The sequence below is a fragment of the Mastomys coucha genome, unplaced genomic scaffold (assembly GCF_008632895.1).
Source record: "Mastomys coucha isolate ucsf_1 unplaced genomic scaffold, UCSF_Mcou_1 pScaffold22, whole genome shotgun sequence".
NCBI lineage: Eukaryota > Metazoa > Chordata > Mammalia > Rodentia > Muridae > Mastomys > Mastomys coucha.
In genome coordinates, this window is record NW_022196905.1 from 89,219,349 (window position 1) to 89,242,333 (window position 22,985).

At 44.0% G+C, this 22,985-nt stretch overlaps 1 protein-coding gene across 1 annotated transcript in view; it reads left to right on the forward strand.

The window, feature by feature from the left end:
• Positions 1 to 7,715: 7,715 nt before the first annotated feature.
• Bmp2k (BMP2 inducible kinase) overlaps positions 7,716 to 22,985 on the forward strand; it is a 103,855-nt gene continuing 88,585 nt past the window's right edge. Inside the window, exon 1 of the mRNA XM_031391226.1 lies at positions 7,716 to 8,122. Coding sequence (XP_031247086.1) covers positions 7,954 to 8,122 — 169 coding nt within the window. The 5' untranslated portion in view covers positions 7,716 to 7,953. The remainder of the gene's footprint in view (positions 8,123 to 22,985) is intronic.

Below are 22,985 nucleotides of genomic sequence, written 5' to 3' on the forward strand. Positions count from 1 at the left end.
AACAAAATAAAAGTTATTTAAAAGACATATATATGTATAACATAGTTTTATGGGATTATGTCACATTTGTTGATAATTTGGTTCCCCCAGGAGGCATAGACTTTCTAACAAAATCCCTACTGCTAGGTAAGAGACAACTCCTTTTGTGTGGTTGGGTGGGGTGGGGGGTAGCACCCAAGAGGCTCCCCAGACAGTATTAGGCAACTGCCATTGCTTTCCTTTGCTTACTGGAATTTGAAAGTGAGGACTCTATTGCTGCAGACACCACATGCTTCAAACAAAGGACTTCAAAGAAAGAAGCTAGAGCTGACCTGGACCTCAAGGGCAGAAGGAAAGCTACCTAGGAGAAAGCAATTGACCCCACCCAGCTATAAGGCCTGCAGACTACAGCAATGGCCAGGACAACAAGATATCCCCAAGGGTACAATAGTAACACTTATATAGTGGGGGTTACCAACAGTGATGTCACTGGGCTTAAGGCCACTTAAGAGTAGGGAATTCATCTCTGGTACTGAAAATCTAGCCAAGTATCAATGGTTGGAGACATCACGGACCCTACAGAAGAACCTACTACTGCAGATTTCCGAATTGATATTAGTTCCTTATGGCATTCTAAATACTTATCCTTATATCCATTGATAGCACTTGGCTCTCACCTCTCATTAAAGAAGCTTCTTTTTATAGCAGGCAACGCTGCTATAGAGATTGACAACTGGTTAGATGCAGAGTAAGCGGCTGTGGGCTCCATCAGCCCCCCTGGACCATCTACAACACAACTCTCTTGTGGAACCTCTCAGAAGATGGGGGCAGACGGGTAAGAATATGAAGACTAAGATGCCTGCCGCACGACAGTGTCTTCTAAGCATGACAGGGATGCTGCATTCAAAATTCAGGCATGATGCTAACATTGCAAAGACAGAGGGACGGTGGAAAAGGGTGGAAGAAGGAAAGAGGGGAGGAAGGGAGGGAAAGGAGGGTGGTCTGGAAAAAGAAACTATGAATTGTATTTCACTTGACAGTTAAGACTTACAGGCTTACATGCACCATCCAATTAAGAAACACATGCTAGGCTTCCTACACTGACAAATGACTGTGGTAATTCTAAGAAATGCTACATTATAAAGTGGGAAAGCTAGAAAAGTTATTTGAAGGCATGTCAGGTTAGAATGCTGAGTATGTCAAATAGATGGTTAGGAGGGGGGCGGTAAATAAATGCTTGGCATTAGGGGAAACACAAGAACAAATTGGGTGATCACGCCTTAGACGGTGGTAAATGAATCAGTGCCATGCAGATCACTGGTTTCTGAGCCATGGGACCAGGTTTCATCCAGTCCCCTGGCTTTCTTTCGTTTTACTTCAAGTTTCTGAGTTTCTCACCTATTTTTACCTTGCAGATTATATTATATTGCAGCACTCTGCCCTGATTTTTACATCCTTATGCTTCTCGCTCTGGAGTCAGAATATAACTTCCTTCTTATGCAGATAATGTGTGTGTGTGCTCATTTGAGACGTGTGTGAATGCATGTGTGTGTCTGTGTGTTCATGTGTGTAGAGAGAGAATAGAAGCCAATCTTGAATGCCAACTTCAAGAACGCTATTCGCCTTTTTATTGACAGAGTCTCACCAATTAGAATAGCAGCCTTCTGCCTCCATCCCCACTCCCGGGCATTACAAGCATATGCTATCAGGTCTAGCTTTTTAGGTGGGTCTGGGGGAATTGAACTCAAGCCCTCGAGATGCAAGGCAATTGTTTTTTAAAGTAACCTCTTCCCCATTTCTGAACTTCCTAGCCTTTTCAGCTACTTGCATTTCTTAGGCCATTCTTAGAGACCCAGGAAGCTGTCCAGTTGACAACGGTCAGCATACTTCCGTCCAAGAATGTTTGTCATATAGAAGACCATAGGTAAAAAGACACTGCGGCCAGGATGCTTTTCCTGAGAAGAGGCCCCTCTGCCCCCAGCCTGGCCCATCCTCAGTTGTGACTGTAGTTCAAAGTCTACCAAAATGGAGAAAATAAAATGACAAATGACAGTGGTTGAAACCCACACAGATCTAGAGACACTTACAATGGAGGGTAATCTGATCGGGAGATTTGGCTCCTTGTTCTGCCATTTCGGGAATGACTTTAATCAAGGTCATGTAGAAAAGAACTGCATTTTTTTTTTTTTAAACCTACCCACTGTGAGTTCAGCACTGTTATTGGCCTTTAGTGCTTGATATTCATAATGTGGTCCACCTCAGAGCCTCCACATCAGAAATCAAAATACAAAAGGCTGACTACCATCACTGGGCGAGGGCAGTGATTATTCTCAATTATAAAGATGCTCAACATTCAGGCGCAGGTAGGCTAAACTTGGAGTCACAGATAGATCTGGGATCTGAGCCTGGCCTCAATCCTTCCCCAACTCCAGTTTTAACACCAACTAGGCTTTTGCCCAAGCCCTTTATTTATTTATTCAATGACCACTGTCTGTCAGATATGCTGCTTGGTACCAGGATTTTAAAAAACAGTGTGTGTCAGCCCCTTCCCTTAATAAAACTCTTAACAGTAGAACACTGGATGGAGATAGGCGTGCAAGGGAAGCCTTGTCATCAAGTGGCAAGAGCTGTCCTAGAAGTCTGAGGAATTCGAACCTGCGATTGGAAAATGGCAGAGTTCAGGGGAGTGCTCATGGGGGAGGTGGCCTTGCAGATCTGTGTTGCAACCTACTCAGTCAGATGACTGAAAACAAAAACGTTTAGCCTGACTGAACACTGGGCCCTGAAACAGCTTCATAAGAAGCGAAAGTGATTCAGGGCCGGCTGGACTGAAGTTGCTCATAGTTGGGGTGGACAAGTGATGGTGCTTTCTTTGAGGATAAGGAAGTAACAAATGTAGACAGAGTGCTAGCCTGAGGCTGAGATACTTTTCCTTCATCCTCCCCTACCCCAGCCCCTGGTTTCCTCCCTCCCCCCTTTTAATCAGCATTGAGTATTGAACCTACTGGTCTTGAATATGATACCAACTTTCTAGATACTGAGATACACTGTGGCCACCCGTGGCTCTTGCCGTACTATAGGGTTCTCAATGTGGATGTTTGCATATCGCCTAACAAATGGTGCATGCCCACAAATGGCTGTGTAATAGTAGACAGAAGCTTGGTTAGAGTAAGGTGTGGGTTTTGACAAGAGACTGAAGCAAAAGTCGACTTGGGTGCTGATCACTTGAGTAGACTCGTGTGTCTATCCATGTGAGTAGTGCCTTGAAAGTGTAGCTCAAGCACTCTGGGACAGAAATCAACCGTTTTCCATGGGAAGAGCTTAGTTGTTTCCAAAGCCAGGAGAGGCTTCCTCTCTCCCCACCCCTCTCTTCCTGCCTCAGAACCCTAAGTCCTAGGATTTTAAGTGTGTGCCATCAGGCCCAGTGATAGTGCAATCTTAGAGGCCTGTCTGCCCATCTCTATTATGTATGTGGTTGTGTGTGCATTTTATTCTAAGAATGGAAACTCTGAAACTGGACTTTAGATTATTTGATATATTCAGCCATTGAAGATATTTGACGAGTCTTTGTTAAATAAATATCTAGCAAATGAAAAACAAAAAGTAATCTCACTTATTGTAGCAGTGTTCCCTGAGCTGTGATAGGACACTTGTGTCACATGTGTAGCCAGAGTAGGAGGTGTCTTATTGTCTCAAACTGTAGCCGTCATGTTACATATTTTGTGCTTTCACATATGGCTAAGAGTCATAATAAACTAATTTTGAAGCCTGTTACAAGTCACAAGGACCTTAGGTATGTGGTTTAAACCTTGTGTGTCATTATTCTAATCTTCACAATAGGAGCAATCTGCCTTAGGCTGTCATGAAGACTTGCTGAGTTAATGAACACAACTCACTTTAGAATAGCTCTGATACATGGCCATCGCACTAGCTCGGCCACAGGAGGGAAGCTATACTACTTAGGAAAAGGGCAGGATGTGGCTGCAATTCTAGTCCAGAATACATAAATACCTCTGTAAATGTAGCTTTTTAGTCGCCAGTGGTATTTGTTGTCTCAGAGGATTATTGCCTCTGTCTGCTAACTTAGGTTTGGTCCTGGAAGCCTCTAGCCTCTGTACAATGTAATTTATGCCTAGAATGTTTTCAGTTTGAGACTTACTGATGAATAAGCTCATCCTCTCTAGTTCTTTTTGAGCTCTGATTGACTGGTTCAACTGAGCCATTATGGATCAAATTTCTTTCCAAGATGACTTATCCAAACTGGCTTCTCTCTTGGCCTCTGACTGAATTGCTCTTCTTAGCGTCATACTAATTTTTGTAATATGTTCTGATCTTGCTCCTTCGCATTCCCTGGCTCATTCTGTCTTCACCTGTGTCTCCCTTGTTCTCTCTCTGCAACTGTCCTGGCAAAACTTTTTCCTATTTCTCTCTGTGTGATCGTACTCAGCTTCCTTTTCTTCTTTCTTCTTGTTGGGCATATCCTATTCTGTCAAATTTCTGATTCGTCACTTTGTCTGCCACTCAATTAGACATCAAACATGGGTGCTTTCTTCTACAAACTAAGTTTACTTTCATTGTTTGGGATTAAAAGTGAGTACTACGGGTGTGTCTGTATTCCAGCTAGGTCAACCATGTTGCTGGATTAACATTCATCTACATGCCTCCCCAGAAAGAATGATATATATACCTGCCGTCAGAGTAAGTAAAAGGTGCTATATACTTGGTGGTTGAACCCTTCCCAAGCAGGCATGTGAGTACCAACGTATAGATCTAGATGGTAAAGTTGCCATTTAAAATTGATCTTAAGAGCACGGTCAGTGGACAGAAGAGATGGCTCACTTTAAGAGCACTTTTCCAGAGGAACAGGGCTCAGTCCTCAGCACATACCTGTCTGCTCGCAATTGCAACTCCAGTTCCAAAGTATCCAGTGTCCTCTTTTGGCCTCTGTGGGCACTAGGCATGTACACAGGCACATATGTAGGCAAAAATGTAACAGTGTTGGATCACTAGAGTCATGAAAGAATCCTGAGTGTGAGAAAACAAGAGTCTGTGGCCTGTTCTTTAGACAGAGGGATGTATTTCCTCCAGGTGCAGCAGATAGTTTATTTTGTCGCTATTCTCATGCTTGTATGGAAAAACATGTTTTTGCCATGTGTGGCTTGTTCTTGTAACTGTACATTTTACTCATGTGATTCTGCTTAATCCTCAGAGTATAAATTGTCTGATGCTCTGAATAAAATTGGCTACTGCATGAGACTTTAGCCTGCCTCATTTTTAGGCCCTGTTCTCCAGGTCCATTCGGCCTAGTAGAGTGATCAACCGGTTAGGATGTAGCTGAAGTTCTACTGCAGAAATGTATTTCATGTTAAATGTGCCATTGTGAGAACCTTTTTCTCAGATTTTTTAGTATTATGTAAATTTTTACATCACCAGACCTGTGCTGTAAATGCCTCGACCTGCTGAGCCATTTCCATAGCCAGCCCCCCGCCCCCCTTTGGAGAATAGTGTCAGTTATGAATTAGGAGTCTCTGTGTAGTCAGATGACAGCTCACAGGAACTGAGGCTGTGCGATGTGGTCCAGAGACTCATCTCAGGCTGTCAGGCTTGTGTGTACATTTCATCCTAACTCAATGGACGCCTTGGGGTGACCAGGTTTCAGCTGGGTCCCAAACATTCACTTTCAAAATCCCAATTCAGGATGTGTGGGTTCAAGGAAGTCATTTTCTTTACCACAGCACTGGTGGCATTATGGTTATGGGTTTTTATCCTAGCGTTCTGATGAGGTTAAGTTGTGTGAGGCTCAAACTGCTTGTTTAGCGAATCCAGTTTTGAATCTGCACAAAATTACTACATTTCTCCATTAGTCTGCTTGAAAAACACAAGTAACCGTTGGAGGAAGGCGACTCCTGTGACTCCTCACAGTAAGGAAGATGGCCAGCTCATTTCTAAATGGAAACTCCCAAGTGCCACAACACATCAATCATCTGACATATAATCCGACTTCCACTGAGCTGGAATGTACTTTAAAGGTCAGGCCTTTGGATGAAGAATGTCAGTTTAGTGGGTTATGCGGCAGAAACGCCTGAATCTGGGGCACTGTGAGCATCAGACAAACAGCTTCTCATCAAATAGCAGAGGGAAGAGTGAACAGAGGTTTATAAGCTCAAAGTCCTTTGCACATTTCCTAATGCCTCTGCCCATACCTCATTAAAAAGATAAAGCAAACAGTGGTGGAGAAAACATCAGGCTTATATTTGAGAAAACTGGAAAAATGTTACATTATGGATGGAAAAAAAAATCTAGATTTTTTAGTTTAAGAAATTGGAAACTTCAAGTACAGCTATTATTGTTTTAAATAAAAAGATCTTGGCATGCATTCCAGGCTGGCCTCGAATTCATGGTTCTCTTGCTTCAGTTAGGATCAGACTTGAGCTACTGAACATATTTTCTACCTATAGAGAGGAGGCCGAGCTAGGCCTGATAGTGATGCATGCTCATAATCTCAGTACTAGGGGGCACTGTGGCAGAGATAGGAAGATCATAAGTTCAAGGCTATCTCTGGTAGGTAATGAGGGCCAGGCCAGATCAGGCTCTATGTGATTCCATCTCCAGTTAGTGTGCTGGAGCGAGAATCCCCTTCTCCTTCCACATTTTCTCCATTTTGCCATCCTTTCCACTCCCACACGCCCTCTGCCCGAATTCCAGTGCCCATCCCGCAGGCACGAGACTCTTGCAGTTTATGAAAAGTGTGGCAATCAGGCATTCTTTTTCAAACGGGTGAATCTTTTGTTCACCCGTGGGATCAGAAATTGCTGCCTCTGTTTCCAAACAGTCCTAAATCTGCCGGACTGGACTAAGGATCTGACCCTAACCTTACTTTTTCAGAACGGCTGAAAGAGAGTAACTAAGACTTTTGATGCTCCAGGCCACAAGCCAGCTGAGTGACCTAGGGGCGACAGGGTTATGTCTTCCCCAGCCAATAGCGATTAATGATCTTTAAAAATGATCTTAATACCCGTTTCTGAACACAAATCGCACGGCTCCTACACTGCACACAGAGGGCTGTTAAAGCTCTCCGGAGTAATTCTTCAGCCGCAGAACGCTTCCCAGAGCAAACATCCGGTACAGTGCGAGGACACCTGGGCTTCGCGAGTCGCCCCGTGGGAACCTGCGAGCAACGCGCTGCTCCTCCGCCCACGCTCCGGGGAGCCTGGAAAACCGAGCCTCTCGGGAGAGAGTCTGGAAAACCGGCTGAGACTCGAAGCGGGCAGCTTCCGAGAGTGGGTCAAGCTGCTGGCGGCATTTAAGGGCCCCAAAGCGACACACACAAAACTCCAACTCCAGCAACCCGGTCGACCGGCGTCGGGAACAGCCCCCTAATAACCGGGACCCCGGACTTCACCCCTAGCCCCAGCCCCCACGGCGGTGTGCCCGTTCCTCCTCCACGTGACACGGAGCCGGAACCGTCACTTCCGGCGGTGAGGACAGCGCGCTTGCGCGCGGCGCCCGGCGCCCGGCTCTGCGAGCGGTTGGCCCCGCCGCCGCGCCCCCCAACAGCCGCAAGAGGCGGGCGGCGTCGGTACGAGGCCGGCGCGGACCGGCCGCGGTCTCCAGGGCGCGCAGGCCGCGGGGCCTAGCGCCACGCCCACCTCGGCCGGCCCCTCCCTCCTCCCGGGCCGCTCGCGCCCCGCGCGCCAGGCCCCGCCCCGGCCCCGCCCCGGCCCCGCCCTCCCCGCTGGCTCTGCGGGCGCCGGGCTTCTGCAGCGGGCGGCCGGGGCTACGCGCTCGGGACGCGCGGAATGTGAGGCGCGGCGAGCCGCTGCGCACGGACGCTCGCGCGCGCGAAGGGCGGCGACCCCTCGGAGACGGTCGGCCGCGCCCGACTGTCCGCTGCGCGACGCGCGGGTCCGGGCTCTCGAGAGTCTTCGCGCGCCCTCGTGCCCTCCCGGTGCCCTCCAGCGCGCCGGCGGGACCATGAAGAAGTTCTCTCGGATGCCCAAGTCGGAGGGCAGCGGCGGCGGGGCGGCGGCTGGCGGGGCCGCGGGCGCCGGGCTCGGCGGCGGCTTCGCAAGCTCGTCCATGGGGGTCCGGGTGTTCGCCGTCGGCCGCTACCAGGTCACCCTGGAGGAGTCGCTGGCCGAAGGTACGGGCGCGGCGGGGGGCAGGTGAGGGAGGCCGGGGTGTGGCGGCGGCTGCGGGGCCGGCCAGGCGGCTGGAGAGTGGCTCCGGCGTGAAGCCGCTGGCGGCAGCTCCGGTGCGGGCACGGTTGCCTGCTTAGGAGTTTGAAATCATTCTCTGTTCTTCCTGGCGCGAGGAGAGAAATCGAAGACGTCCCAGTAAGTGATGTGGTGTCACGATTGGACCCGTGACTCATGAGAGGGTCAGATGAAGCAGTGCTGGGACACTGCTTTGCCAGCTGGGGCTCTGGCGGGTGTCCTACGTTGCTTTCGGGTCCGAGCCTCCCGGACTCCCAGGGCGGTGGACTCCGCTGGGGTTTGTTTCCGCTAAAAACCTAAACAAACCTCTGTATATATGGCTGTATGTATGGAGATAATGTGTGTGTTGGCACGGTCTTCCAAGTTCAGTTACATGGTGCTGGGGGGTGGTGGCGTGGGGGAGTAAACTTGAAGTACGTTTATCGTCGTTGTTTAGAATCTTCTCCACACAAGGTCCTGTTTTTGTCCTCTCCCTGTCATTTTGTTAGTACTTTAACAGGCAAAGTGAAACGGTTAAACTTTCCCATATGAGGTTTTGGTGGCTCTTTTATTGTCTGGAGGAGGTTATGACAGCATGTAAAAGCATAGTTACGAAAAACAAAGTTTACTCGGTGTTAAAAAAAATGCTTGACTTTAGTTTTGTATCTCTGATGTAATTAGCTTGTGGAAAATACTTTCTAATTTCTTATTGCAAGTCTGGACCTCTGAAGTTTTGAATGCAGAATATTAAGAAATACGTTGAAAAGGTCCCTAAAATAATATCTTTTGTTGGTATGTAAGTGACTTTTAAAAATAAAATTAAGAAAACCAGAGACTGTCGGGAGACATGTTGACATGATTTGAAAACAAGACAGCTTCCACTTGTAGTTTTGAAATTCCATGAACAATAGGAATCAGCACAAGAAAAAAACTGAGGGCTTCTGTCTGTAAAATAAGGGAAAAGCAGACTTACATTATCAGGGGTGTGTGTGTGTCTTGGCTTTGTAGGCCATTGTTCAGATTAACCTCACATTCTGAACCTTGGTGAAGTAGAGGGATGGGATTGCCCGATTTTCAGAAGAGTGCTTTTGGATAGGTTTTCTCCATTGGAAACTTTGATTCCACACGGATTTCAGGTGTGGGCTAAGTTGGGTAGGCGTTGAGCTTTGGTGGCTGGTAATTTACGAGTATACTTTCTGTTCAGTAGTTCGCTGAAGTGTAGCTTGAATATTAGCCCTTCTCACTGAGACTTTCAGGTCTCTTAGTATTAAGAAAAGTACTAACATTTTGTCAGTAGACTGTAAATCTTAACATAGCCCTTGCTATATTACCCCACACTCAGTAACAAAGCACTGATATCACTCTTATAGTGTTCCTGTGTGTGTGTGTGTATGTGCGCGCATGCACACACACATGCGCGCGCGCGCGCACACACACACACACCCACACACACACACACACACACACACACACACGAATGAAGGCAGGCCCGTACCACCAGACTTGAGACAGAGTCCTCCTACAGTTACTAGGCAAGTCTTGAATTTTCCATTCTCCTGCTTCAGCCTTCCAGTGCTGGGATTATATGCAGGTTGTTATCAATATGCATGGCTTCCGCTGACTTTTGCTTTAAGTATTTATATTTGATATTAGTTGTGTATGCCTGTGTACACTTATGTGGAGAGCAGTGTTAAGTGTCTTCCTCAGTTGCTTTTCCACTTTTAAGACATTGCCCTCAGAGCTCGTACATTTGGCTAGGCCGGGGTAGGCTGGCTAGCCAGTGACCTCCAGGAACCCACCTGTTCTCTTTTTCTGCTAGCATGGGGGTTTATAGAGGAAAGCCACAGTGCTCAGCTTTTGCATGTATATTGGGGATCTGAATGATGATTGTTTGGCAAGCACTTTACCTTTTGGTTTTGGCCTCCTTAAAATTTATTTCATTAACTGCTGGGCGTGGTGGTGTTCTCCTTTAATAACAGGCAAGTGGATCTCTGTGGGTTCAAGGCCAGACTGGTCTACATAACAAGTTGTAAGACAGCAGGGCTACAAAGAGAGACCAGGACTCAAAAACAAAGAAGACAAAACAAAACAAAACAAAACCCCAAAATACATATGTGGCTTTAATGAATGGTCAGGTGTTGGTGGAAGCAAAGGTTGAAGGAACTTTTATGAAAGATGGAATTTCCTGTGTTAACGCCTTGGCTCCTGGGTCAGGTTTAAATATCTAGAAAGCAGGGCCTACCTAGGCTTCTTTCTGGTGTGCTGGTCTTCCTTTCTAGAACACACAATTGAAATACTACTCACTTTATTTTTTGTCATTCTGCAGGCTAGGTGAGATGCTAGGCACAAGTCTGGTCCACATGTAAGTATGATTAATCAATAATTGACAGACTTGCTTGTCATGGGAGGTGAGTGTGTGCGAAGAGGCATTGCATTCAAAGTGACCGTGCTTGTCTTTTCAATATACCACTCTCTGTCTTCCTCTGTGTAATTGACTGTGTTCTACAAGTTGGAATGAATACTGGCTTAGCAAATACTGAATCATTGCTTCCAGGGGAAATGGCAGGGTTAGAAACCAGGAAGCCTTGTTTCACAGCATCCTTGTTGGCTGATTTATATATGTGCCTGTCCTATGTGTGTTTGTGTTTAAACATACCTTGTTTAGTGTCTGTTAGTGATTCATTAGCATATCATATCTCTGGCTCAGGCCAAAATGAAGATTATCTAACCCGTTTGTAGGAAAACCAGAACATTTCTTACACTTGTGTACTCTAGCTTGCGCTGTGCTCAGGAGCCTTTCAAACACAGAGATCACCAATAAAAAGCACCTGAGAAGATTACACTGTACATGGTATGGGAAGGACCCTTGCTGACAGCATGAGAGCTAAACTAGAAGCATGCAAAGAGAAGAGTTTTCTGCCCCTTTGTATATCTGCAAGTGACCATCAGAGTGCCAAGAATAGGGACTTGGGGAGGTTTAGCAAGTTGACAATGTGACAAAGATAGAGTGCTGAAATGGTGACCAAATCGTGTGTGCATGGATTTGTGTAGTACCTTAGCTACAACCAAAGCATTTTCAGGGCCATACTTTGGTATGCACTAAACTGTTGGTATAGTTCTCTCTGTGAAACACTTTCTGTTACTGTCCTTCTAGTCAAGCATGTATATGCTTGAAAGTGCTTGGAACTCCCCCTCACCCGCTCTCATTTTCTACTGAAAGTTTTTAGGACTGATACCATAGAGAGGCATTTTCTTGTGTTTTCTCAAAAAGTGACTCAGTTTCAGGTGTTGAACTAATCCTGACTTCGAGCTTTTAAATGAGGCAGAGTTACCTGCTTATGTTAGCTTTAAACAACGCGCACTTGTCAAGCACGAATAACTCAATACAGCTTTTCAGCTTTTATTAAAAGGTAGGACTGGCTTGTTGTTCATCTATATGTCCAATAGAAGGGTTTTAATGCTTGTGTGGGGGAGCAGGAAGACTTGTTTGTTCAGTTTTGTTTGTTTTGAAACAGGGTCTCATGTAGCTCTGGCTGGCCTCAAACTTGCTGTGTAGCTGAGTCTAAAAACTTGCGGGCTCTTCCCAGGTGTGAGCGCTTGCCACACACTATGCTCAGGAAGTCGGTTCTTGTTGATGGTTATTTTTTTCCGCCCACATATTTAGTGTACAGAATGGCCTTAAAGAGGATGTCAGGAGTAGAACACAGATGATGGGCTGAGCTAATTAATCTTGAGGTTACCTGGACTGAATAGGCATGGCACTGAGAGGTGGTGAGGGTAATTCCTACGATATACTCACGGGTATGCTTATGCTGCTCTCAGTAATTGGAGAGTTACAGAATTCTGTAAACGTAACTTAGTAGCCTTCTGAGCATTAACTACGTGGAGTGAATGAGTGTAAGCTGAATATTAGCTGCTCCTCATTGTTAATTTTATAAGAAAGTAGTAACATACTGTACACTTAATTTTGCAGTAAAGTCCATAGAAAATGGTGAATTTGAGTATCTTACTGGAAGAAATCACCTTTGGCTACCCAGAGACTTAAGTTAATATTACCAAGAGAGGACAGGAAGGGTAGAGGGGAGAGTTTTACAGAAATATCAACGATTGTTGGGTCCCACATTTGTATTAAGTTCAGCTCCTATAAAGGATACAGCCACTCTCTCTAGCTCAGTAGAACATGTAGTGTAATGCGGAAGACAAACATTAAAGAAGTAGAGCTCTCTTGGATAATGTGGTTAAGAGTGAAGAGAGAGCATATGGTCTTAGAACAATTGAGTTTAGGGAATGAAGAAGAGCCTTTCAGCACTTTAGCAGAAGCCAAAGGGCAAGAAGTGTTAGCTAGTGAGACATGGAGATAGGGCTGTTGTAGAGTAGGCGGAGAAGGAGCACGCCCTGTGTGAAGAAGGCCTTCAGGAGCTGAAAAGTGTTTAGAGCAGTGGACCACGGAGATGGCTCTTGTTGAGCGGGATCATGTGGACCATGATGGTGGGTCATCTGGAGACAGCTCCAAGGTGGCGGTGATGGGCTTTGCACAGCAGGTTGAGTTTGGGTTTAATGTAACAGGAAGATAATGAGTAATTTAAAATGGTAACTGATTTTCCTACATTCATACAGATTGCTGGATAGAAAATGGTTGAGAAATGTATAAAATGAAATGACTAAAAGTGACAGTGAAGATTAAAATGTTAGTGTTCAAATGTAAGGGCCTTGGAGGGTGTATGGTACCTGATACCCTTGCTGCAGCCACTCGTTAGACAAGTGTGGATTTGATGTCTGGAAATGTGGGCTATTTCAAGTGGAGCTGTGCTTGCTGTATCCATTTCTGGGCCTGGTGGTCACAACCGTTGGTACCCTGCAACCCACCTTTACTGTCTGACCCCTGGACTCTGCTCTAGCTTGAGTGTGCTCTGCTTCCTGTTATGCTGTGACCCACACTTGGGTTTGCCTGTCACTTGGTGTAGTCCCTGCTCCTAACTAACGCTTATGATAGCTGTTTCCTTTCTCTGGACACTTGTGGCCATTTGCTTTCTTTTGTTGTATCACGTTCAGTCTTTTGTTTTGAAATGTGATCACGTTAGCCCTTAAAAACACTAAGGTAGGTAATTATTGTTGGTCTCTTACCTCTCCTAGGAGATAGGAAACTTTGGGGAACTAGAAACTCTCTCTCTGTCTCTTTCTCTTTCTCTCTCTCTCTCTCTCTCTCTCTCTCTCTCTCTCTCTCTCTCTCTCTCTCTCTCTCTCTCTCTCTGTCTCTCTGTCTCTCTCTCTTTCTGAGACAGGGTTTCTTTGTGTAGACCTAGCTGTCCTATAACTCAGAGCTCCGCCTGCTTCTGCTTCTGCCTCTGCCTCTGCCTCTGCCTCTGGAGTGCTGGGATCAAAGGCATCTGGCTAGAAAGACTCTTAATTGCTGCCGCATTTACAAGTTCCTGAACTCTCCCACGGTCATTCAACTATGGTGATGTTTGACTTTTAAAAATAAATGTACTTTATTTTATTTATGATTATTGTAGACTTGAGAGTGCTGGTGCATGCCGCAGCAGCCGTGTAGAGGTCAGAGTGGCAGCTTTTGGGAACTGGTTTTCTCTTTCCGTGGGACCCCGAAGACTTAGTTCTTCTGGGCAGGTGCTTTTACCCACTGAGGGAGCTCACAGCCCTGGTTTCTGCTTCAAACCACATGTTTTTAATATAATTAAAGACGTTATTTGCAAGTTGAAAAATACCAATGAAGGGCTCTTTATTGGACCATCAAAATCTTTTACTTGGGCCAGGGGACCCTGCAATTTTTTTGACTTTTGTGAAGGCAAGCTAATTCTGAGTGTCATTTCACTTAATCTTTTTAACTTCAAGACTAACCAGGGGTCTGTGCATAGTCCTCTCACTCTATCGACATAGCTTTCTTATTCTGCAGAGGTGGCTTTTGAAAAAGAAAAACACAGAAAATGAGAGCAGAGAGAGGCACATTCTGTGTGCCCGTGGGATAGTTTATGGTGTGCCTGTGAAGTAGAGAGGAGGAGGCAAATTCTCTAGCATCCTGGGTCCTTGGCTCCTGTCCTCTTGTGCATACCCAGTGATTAGAATTGTTTTTTCTGTGTTGAGTTAGATGCTTAGGAAACGTTTCCTCTCCTGAAACATGGATTTAGTGTACGAGAAGATTGAAAATGGAGTCATGTGACATATCCAGCAGTGCACTGTATGCCAGAGAGCAGAGCTCTGAGTCAGGTTTAGTTTTAAAACTTGTTTAGTGAACGCCTATCCTAGCATCATGATAACTGTCTCTCAGAACGTCCCCACACTTACCCTGCGTCGGTTGCCACATTGAATCCAATGGCATCTTTATCTCAGGCCACCTAGTCTCTAGAACTGTGAGAAATGAATGTTTTGTTTATATCCCAGCTTCTTAAACTGTGGGTCACCACCCCATGGGTTATGTAACAGTGTGTGTGGGGGTGTGTGTGTGAAGAATTTTGGCAACAGTAAAAGGTTTCTGAATGACCAAAGACTAAAAACTAATTGAAAATGAAGCGTGTAAGGCCTCCGAGGTGCTCTGGGAGCCTCTGTTGCTCTGGCTGCCTCCTCTGCCGTCTGGGTTCTGAGCACAGAGCACACCTTGCCTAGTGTATGCTGTTTTACCGTGCAATACCAACAAACACTGCCTGAAACATCTTGGCTCGATTGGAGAGTTAATGTAGGAATTGCAGTGCTTTTACTGAACACACTTCTGCTTTTCTAGAAGCACAGTGCTTTAATTACAGGAAAACAAAGGTGTAGTATTTTCCTGTTGTCATTCCTCATATCAAATTAGGTTATATTTGGATTGCATTACATTAGATTAGAATGTTTAAAAATTATTATTTGAATTGTTGGCTTGAATTTTGTAAAAAAAATATGTTTAACAGACTTTCTGACAATTTTTGAAATGGCTCTAAACTCATGTTTGCCATTTTGTGCTGAATGTTATATGAGTGTTCTCAACGTCAACAATTATAAAGTGAAAATATCAATCAGCTAAAAAACATTGAAAATACTCTGTGTTCTGCAGAATCAAATATTTAGCCAAGATCTAATTCCCGGGTGGTGGTGGCGCACACCTTTAATCCCAGCACTTGGGGGGCAGAGGCAGGCGGATTTCTGAGTTCGAGGCCAGCCTGGTCTACAGAGTGACTTCCAGGACAGCCAGGGCTACATAGAGAAACCCTGTCTTTAAAAAAAAAAAAAAAAAAAAAAAAGCTCTAATTCCCTATGTATAAACAAATGAGGGCATTCATTTCACTAGTATATACATTTAGTTTTCTTTTAATAAGTGGGAAGCTGTGTGTGCCAAAGGTTCCTTTCCATTTCTGTGTAGTGTGTTGTCACTGAAGCGTGACTGGTGCATCTACTGTGCATGCTGAGTAGCTTTCTTAGGCAGATAGGGCTTATGGGTGGACGAAGCGGAAGAAGTCCTGGTGGGTCCATCACCCAGCCTGTGGTGTAGTTGGCAGAGAGACCAAGTCATTTCTGTTTTAGTTATCTTGTTACATTTGCCTAGAATGCAGATTCCTGTTGTTGTGTCCCCTGCCCCTTGTTGAAATTAGGGATTTTAGGAGGCATTTATTAATATGATTTCTTATTGCAAACCTTTTGTTTGCTTCTGAAACCTGTCTCAGCCTTTGGCCCCAGGTGTGGCAGCTGTTTCTCATGTGATAGCGCTTCCTCAACTTTATTCTGTTTCAATAAAAGGTTTTCTTTATTTGAAAACATAGCCCATTTAGGATTTGGCTTGCAGTCTTCTGTTACCTTTACATGTTGTACTCATAGTAGGCATTCAGTGTATTTGTGAAAGAGGATTTGACTTCCACAGTGACCAGAAAACTTAGTAAACTTCACTGAGAGCAGATGTGTTCATGTTTGCTGGTTTGCTGCCGACGGTTGTTCCTCTGCCCCCTTCCTCCTTTCCTGCACGCTGCCACTGCGCCCCAGCCCCAGCCCCCAGCCCCCAACCCCCAACCTGCTTTTATGTCCTTCTGTAGAAACTAAAATAGGAAGGAACTGAAAGAAGACACTTTATAATAGTGTAGGTATAGTATTAACTGGGTGGACAAAAACATTATGAGATTGGATTTTGAATTTTGGACTTTTTTTTTTTCTGTTTACATGTCTAGTTAATTTTTGTTTTCTGGGCTTTTATTTAGGTGTGGCTTTCAAAATGTTCTTGCTTGAGGTCCCTTGACTGGTATCACTCCACTAAAGGAAGTCATTATTGTGGTATAGTGAGGAGCTGGGGGGTTCTAATTGGGTGGTGTGTAACTCTTCTTGTGGCAGAACCCTTTTGGAGACTGGTCAGTTGCATGTGGCCATCTCTTGGGTGGGTGGGGGGTAGCACCCACCCAAGGTTTAATAGGATGGGTGGCTGAGAGGGTAAGAGATCAGGAGGAAGGGGAACATCTTTTGAGGCTCTCCTCTAGTTTTGGGACTCCTAACTGGAGCAGGCCACATTGGAATTACTTAGTTCTATGTAAATCTTGACTATGCTTTTAGATGAGGACTTTTGAATCTTAGCACAAGGTCAGAGGGGAGCAATCATGTTATATATGGTTTTGTTCATAGCACATAGCACATCATCATTATCTTGACATTCTTCCATACTTGATTTCTGAGAGTGAAAGAGTTCTGCCATCCCCCTTCCCTGCCTAAATGCTGCAGTTCCTTGTTTTCCGCGGTGCTTGTTGGCTGCACCATTGTTAGGACTGGCTTGGACTTTTACACACTTACCTTCTTGTGAATGAGATTGTCAGTATGCTAGATTTCACCGTTCACTCTGGAATCATTAAGATATTCATACTAAAATCGCTAAACAAAATAGTGGAATATTCCACAACTGAATCTTGTGAAGTGTTTCCTAGGAAGTGTGATCCTATGTGCTGACTCACTTTATTCTGTGGCCTGGGTCATAGACTGCTGCTGAGTGCTAGGTAGTGTCCTGGCTTTGGTGTAAACTCTGCCGCTGAGTGCTAGGTAGTGTCCTGGCTTTGGTGTAAACTCTGCTGCTGAGTGCTAGGTAGTGTCCTGGCTTTGGTGTAAACTCTGCTGCTGAGTGCTAGTTAGTGTCCTGGCTTTGGTGTAGGGAAAGTGATTTAACCAGTAGGGCGCATACTTTTTTGTTTTGTTTTTATTTTTTTATTTCCAGAATTAGAGTAAATACGTGTGTTTATGTGTTATGTGTTGATGGTGTCTTCTGTGATGAGTAACAACCTTTTAAGATAGCTGATTGCAGTAATGTGGATATCAAAGTTTTTATGTGTGAAGTATATAATATGGTGGATCAAAATTAGGAGTGTACTAAGTTCCAGTTCTCATTAGTATAGGGCTATGGTTAATTGATCAAACCTGCCCAGTTCAAATCTTCACAAATAGTCAAACTGATTGATAAGTATTTGACATTTTAAAAAACCTTTTATCAAAATACTATTTATATATATATCCCAAGTGAGAAACTTCAGAATCTCAACCCAAATGAGTGGTTTTTATTTCTAGTCCAGTAAAGGTAGCGCTATAGTTTCATTTTTTTGCTGGCTCTTCATGGGAAGGATGTAAAGAGAAGAGGAGGAACCTTGGGCTCATGGTATCGGACAGACCGTCAGTCAGCCTGTGGCCCCTGACTTTGTTTCTTGGCCCCGGGCGAGGCAGGGCCGTTCATCAGACACGAAGGGCGTGGGACCACAGGCACAACCCCAGTGCTTACTTCTTTTGTAGATAGGCCTAGCTCCTAGTATATCACCATCCAAGAATTTGTTGAATCATGTGACTATAATTCAGTGTTTTACCCCATGGGTGATGTCAGAGCCCATGATCCAGTCACTCCTCAGTGATTGCCAGCTGAGTCAGGCCTTCAACATGAGCCATTTTCTTTCTCTTCTTTTCTTTTTTAAAAGTACTTTTTATTCATACTTAAACACTTATTTTTTTTATATCTTATTTCAATGGTAATTTTTGAATATATGCAAGTAACCTAAATATGGTAGCTCATGGGAGGCTATACTTAAGCAATTGGTGCAGGAATATTGCTCAGAATTTTATTATGGGATCCTGTCTTTAAAAGAAAAACAAAATAGAAGACAACTCTCCCAGGTCTGGGTTTTCTTTTTGTTTTTTAAAGATTTATTTATTTATTTATTTTATATATGTTAATGCTCTGTCTTCAAGAAGAGGGCATCAGATTCCATTACAGATGGCTATGAGCCACATTGTGATTGCTGAATTGAACTCAGGACCTCAGCCAGTGCTCTTAACCACTGAGCTATCTCTCCAGGGTTTTATTTCTTTTTCTGTGTGCTTGTTATAGTTTGATCTAAAGAAGATGTAGGAAGCACATTTATGAATTTTTAGTTGTTCAAAATTGGATTTTTATGAATCTTATGAATTTCTAGAATAAGAAACTTGGATGTGTATGCGAACTGTTTGTTTGTTTTTGCATCCCGGCACTGTTGTTTGATGACGCAGGCATCTCAGAAAGTTAAGGTTGCTGTGACAGATGCCCCAAGAGGACAACCTAACACAGACTTATCTTAGCCATGGCTTCTGAGACAACAAGGAGACAGAATAGCAAGGAGCATGTGCTGTCCCAGAGTAGCTCACCTCATGCTGCACAGAGACAGAGAGAAGGGAAGAGCACAGACTAGGTATAACCTTTAAAAGCACACCCTCATAGGCCCGTCCCTCCCTGCCCTAAAACCTCCAGCACCTCTGAGTGCTGCTAACAGCTAGGGACTGAGTACGAAACATACCCAGTTGGGTGCATCTCATATTCAGACTGTAAGAACCACGATGGATGATGTGAAGTCAGGTCTATTGATTTTTACCTTTTGGAAAACTAGAGATAGGATTCGTGTCTGGTGTATACAATCCTGAATTAATGATAACGTATCAGTCTCCTTTTGAAATTGATCTAAGCATTGTATTGAACAGAATTAGTGTTGCTGGACTAACAGTCTTTAGAAAATGCTCCCTTAGACTTTTCATAATTGAACTGCTTATTGAATTTTAGTTTCCTCATTTCTAACTATGGGAAGGGAGATTGGTGGAGCCCAGAGTCACAGGGCTGGTGTTGGTTAGTGCACTACCCTAGCACTTCCTCTAATGTGTGTGCCTCGCATAGGCTCTGTGCACATCAGGACTCTTGATGAAGACGAGGACTTGCACGTTGATGTCAGGAGGCCGTGGGCTTTGGTATCTCAGAGACAGCTGGAGTATTTCCGACTGAGGAGTATGGCGGTGCAATGCTCCTGAACATTTTTATCCTGAGTTTCAAAATTAAAGCTTGTTTATTCCTTTTGAAGACCATCAATTCAGGTGCTACAGCTTTTGAGGCAAGACTGATTAATTTGGAAAGTTTAAAATGAGTTGACTTACAATTCCAGTGGGTTAGAGGTCCGTAGTGGCAAGGAAGGCGTAGCAGCTGGAGAAGGACGCTGAGAGATCACATCTAAAGTTTCTTAGGAAGCAGGACGGGGAGGGTATAGGAAGAAGGGCCTGGTGCCTGGAACACACAAAACATAGGGTGAGGCTATACACTGTCACCCCACCACGCCATTAATGTACTTCCTCCAAACGGGCTCCATGTCCTGAAATTCCATAACTTTTCCAAACAGCACCAACAGCTAGAGACCAAGGGGTCAAACTCGTCGGCTTCTGGGAGACATTTCCCATTCAAGCCACCATACCTGGCTTCCTTTGAATTAATCAATAGTCTCCTGCTAGAAAAGTTCTGTCCTAAATGAGATAATGTATCCGTGCTCTTCCTGGTGTGCCATGTACAACTGCACCAGTTTTGTTAGCTGGATCCAGCAAGGCAGCGCCTAGCAGTGCTCATAGGGCTGGATGGGGTGAGCAGGGTCTGTCCTAAATGGAATCCGCTGTCCCCCCCTTCAGCTGCTGAGAAGCACTAGTCTGTTTTTAGGAATTTGAGTAGTCTAGGCACTTCCCAGAAGTAGAAGCAGATAGCATTTGTCCTTTCTTAACATCATCTCTTCAGGACTAGAATCTAGCTAGTATAGTTTGCCTCAGAATTTCATTCTTTTATTTTTTTATTTTATTTTATTTTTTTTAGGTAGACAACAAGAATGACCAGCTTGCCTAAGCCTCTCAAATGCTGGGATCATTGGCATGTGCCTTCAAAACCAGCTCCCCATCCTCTTAAAGTCCGATGCTGCCCCGTGGGCGTTTAACACATTTGGGTATCTGTCCACCTGTTCATGGACATTTGGCTTGTATCTACCCTAGGCTACAATTGCTGTGTACATATGTTGCTGTTTGTATACATGTATGTATCTATGCACGCACGCATGCATACATGAATCCCTAGTTGTACACTTTTTGTTATCTATTCTGTGCCTAGTTTTCGGAGGCGCTTCCCTCTGCTTTTCATAGTGTGTGTACTGTTTATAGTCCCAGCAGTGTGCAGTGACCCCAGCTTTCCAGCTTCCTTGTCTCTCCAGTACTCAGCCATGTTCTGTCATTTCTGTGAGTGTACCCTAATGATATGTCATGGTTTCCATGTACATATTTCTAACCATTTGTGATTTTGAGTTTCTTTTCATTACCTTACTGGCTATGTGTTTCATATCATTAGAAGACATGAGATATGTGGATTGCTTTTGCTGGGTAATGGTGAATACATGGGGAATAATTGAGAAAAAGCCTTCAAAATCCTGCCTTATGGAATTCCATTTTTATTTGACTGCATGGCTGACAAACTGATTATACATTTAGATCTGGGTTCTGGCAGCCAGTTTTCTCAAGTGCTGGAGTGAGTGTCATTTAGGGAAAACAACTGACGGGTGTTATTAATGTTGGAATTTGAACTTTCAGAAGACAGTTATAACCTTGAAAAAACGTGTATCTGCCATTATAATGTTGACAGCCTCATTACTTTAACGGCTGAGGAGATAGGTGATATTAACAAATGCAATTTAAAAAATGTATAACGGAACAGCTGTATAACTCAAGCTGTATTTTCCAGCACATCATTTACAAAGCACATGATTAACACATGGATATTAAATATAACAGTACAAAAAAATCAGTGATTAGGTTTCAGAAGCCACATTGCAACTGGTCTTTAAGAAACAAATTGTTATATTTTACTTGAGTAGTAAAGAATAACGTGTGTGTGTATAATTTTCTAAGAAGACTATTAAAATAGTCTTTACCTACATCTGTGTGAAACTGAATTTTCTTTATATACTTCATGCAGCCAAGTTAATATTACAGATTTACGTGTATAGACTTAGAATTAGTAAGAACTTCTTTTTTTTTTTTTCTTCCAAGACAGGGTTTCTCTGTGTAGCCCTGGCTGTCCTGAACTCACTCTGTAGACCAGGCTGGCCTCAAACTCAGAAATCCACCTGCCTCTGCCTCCCAAGTGCTGGGATTAAAGGCGTGTGCCACCACCGCCTGGCAAGAACCTCTTTTTCTATACTGTGTGGCAAAACTGTCTCGGATTAGGAGGTAGTAGCCACAGGTGTCTGCTGGCTAGTTTGGTGTAATATGGTATGCAGAAAACACAGGATTTTAAAGCTTTGTTATGAAAAAATGTAAAAGATATATGTATATATAGTATTTATAAACACCTATACATATTAAATGTATGTTTGTGTGTATGTTGGTGCTAGGGATTGAACTCAGGGTCTAACATATGCTATATGTACTCTCTTCCATATGCCTAGCTCCTAATAGTTTTATAATATTGGTTACATATTGAAAGAAGATTATTTTGTATATATTGTCAAATGAAATATATTATTAAAATAATATTACTTAATATTTTTAATGTAGCTGTCAGAAAATTTAAAATTATATATGACTTACATTGTATTAGATCTGTTTTTATGACTGAGCTATTGTGTATTGTTGGTTGTATGGACTATACACTTTGCAAATGATACTGCTTGTATAGGGCTCACAAATGCCTGTGTCTGGTTGTTGTTGTTTTGGTTAGAGGATTTTAATTTTTTTTTGTTTATTTATTTATTTATTTTTATGTTCTTAAACTGGTATGAGAGCAAAGGAACCTCCTTTCCTTTATTTAATTCCTTTACATAATTTGTTTCAGCAACAGAATGGTGACTGACTCAGTCCATTAGTTGTAAAAATGACTATTCTTCTGTAGGAAAGAAAATGCAGGTAAACATAGAGAAAATATTTTGTGTGGGAGTGGAGGCAGGTTGACCCATCTGGCTGCACTTGGGCTCTATGAGTGGGAGTTGTGGGGACGGGTTCAGTCTGAGGAGCTGGCTGCTTTTCAGGACTGTAGCTTGGCTGCTCCAGCCTTTGACACAGTGTTTCTCAAACCCTGGCTGTACAGCTGACCTGGGCTTGCTAAGCTGCTGTTTCCTCACGGGGCCTGGGGCTTGCTTTCCTAGCAAGAGGGAGGTGATGTCACTGCTTCTACTGTCACAGACCGCCTTATCCTGTGAGTCCACGAGGGTCCCTGGGAACACCCACTTTGTTATGGCAGGAATCATCAGAAGACAGACAGGGTCTCACTGTGCAGAGCTCAGAGACCTCCGCCTGCCTCTACTTCCTGATTGTTCCTGTTGTGTGAGAACCATAACCAGCAACTCCCATCGACTCATTCTTCAGGTTCATCTAGATCTTAAATCTCTAGAGTAGGAATTCTGTATTGAGGGGAGACTTTAGGTTTGTTAAGGGTTCTAGATATTGCTTTTAGTGTTGGGAGTTGGACTGATATTACATGAAAACTATGTAAATGAGGGAATTGTCATATTCACATTATTAAGTATTCTGTTTGAGGAATAATCTTTCTCCGAC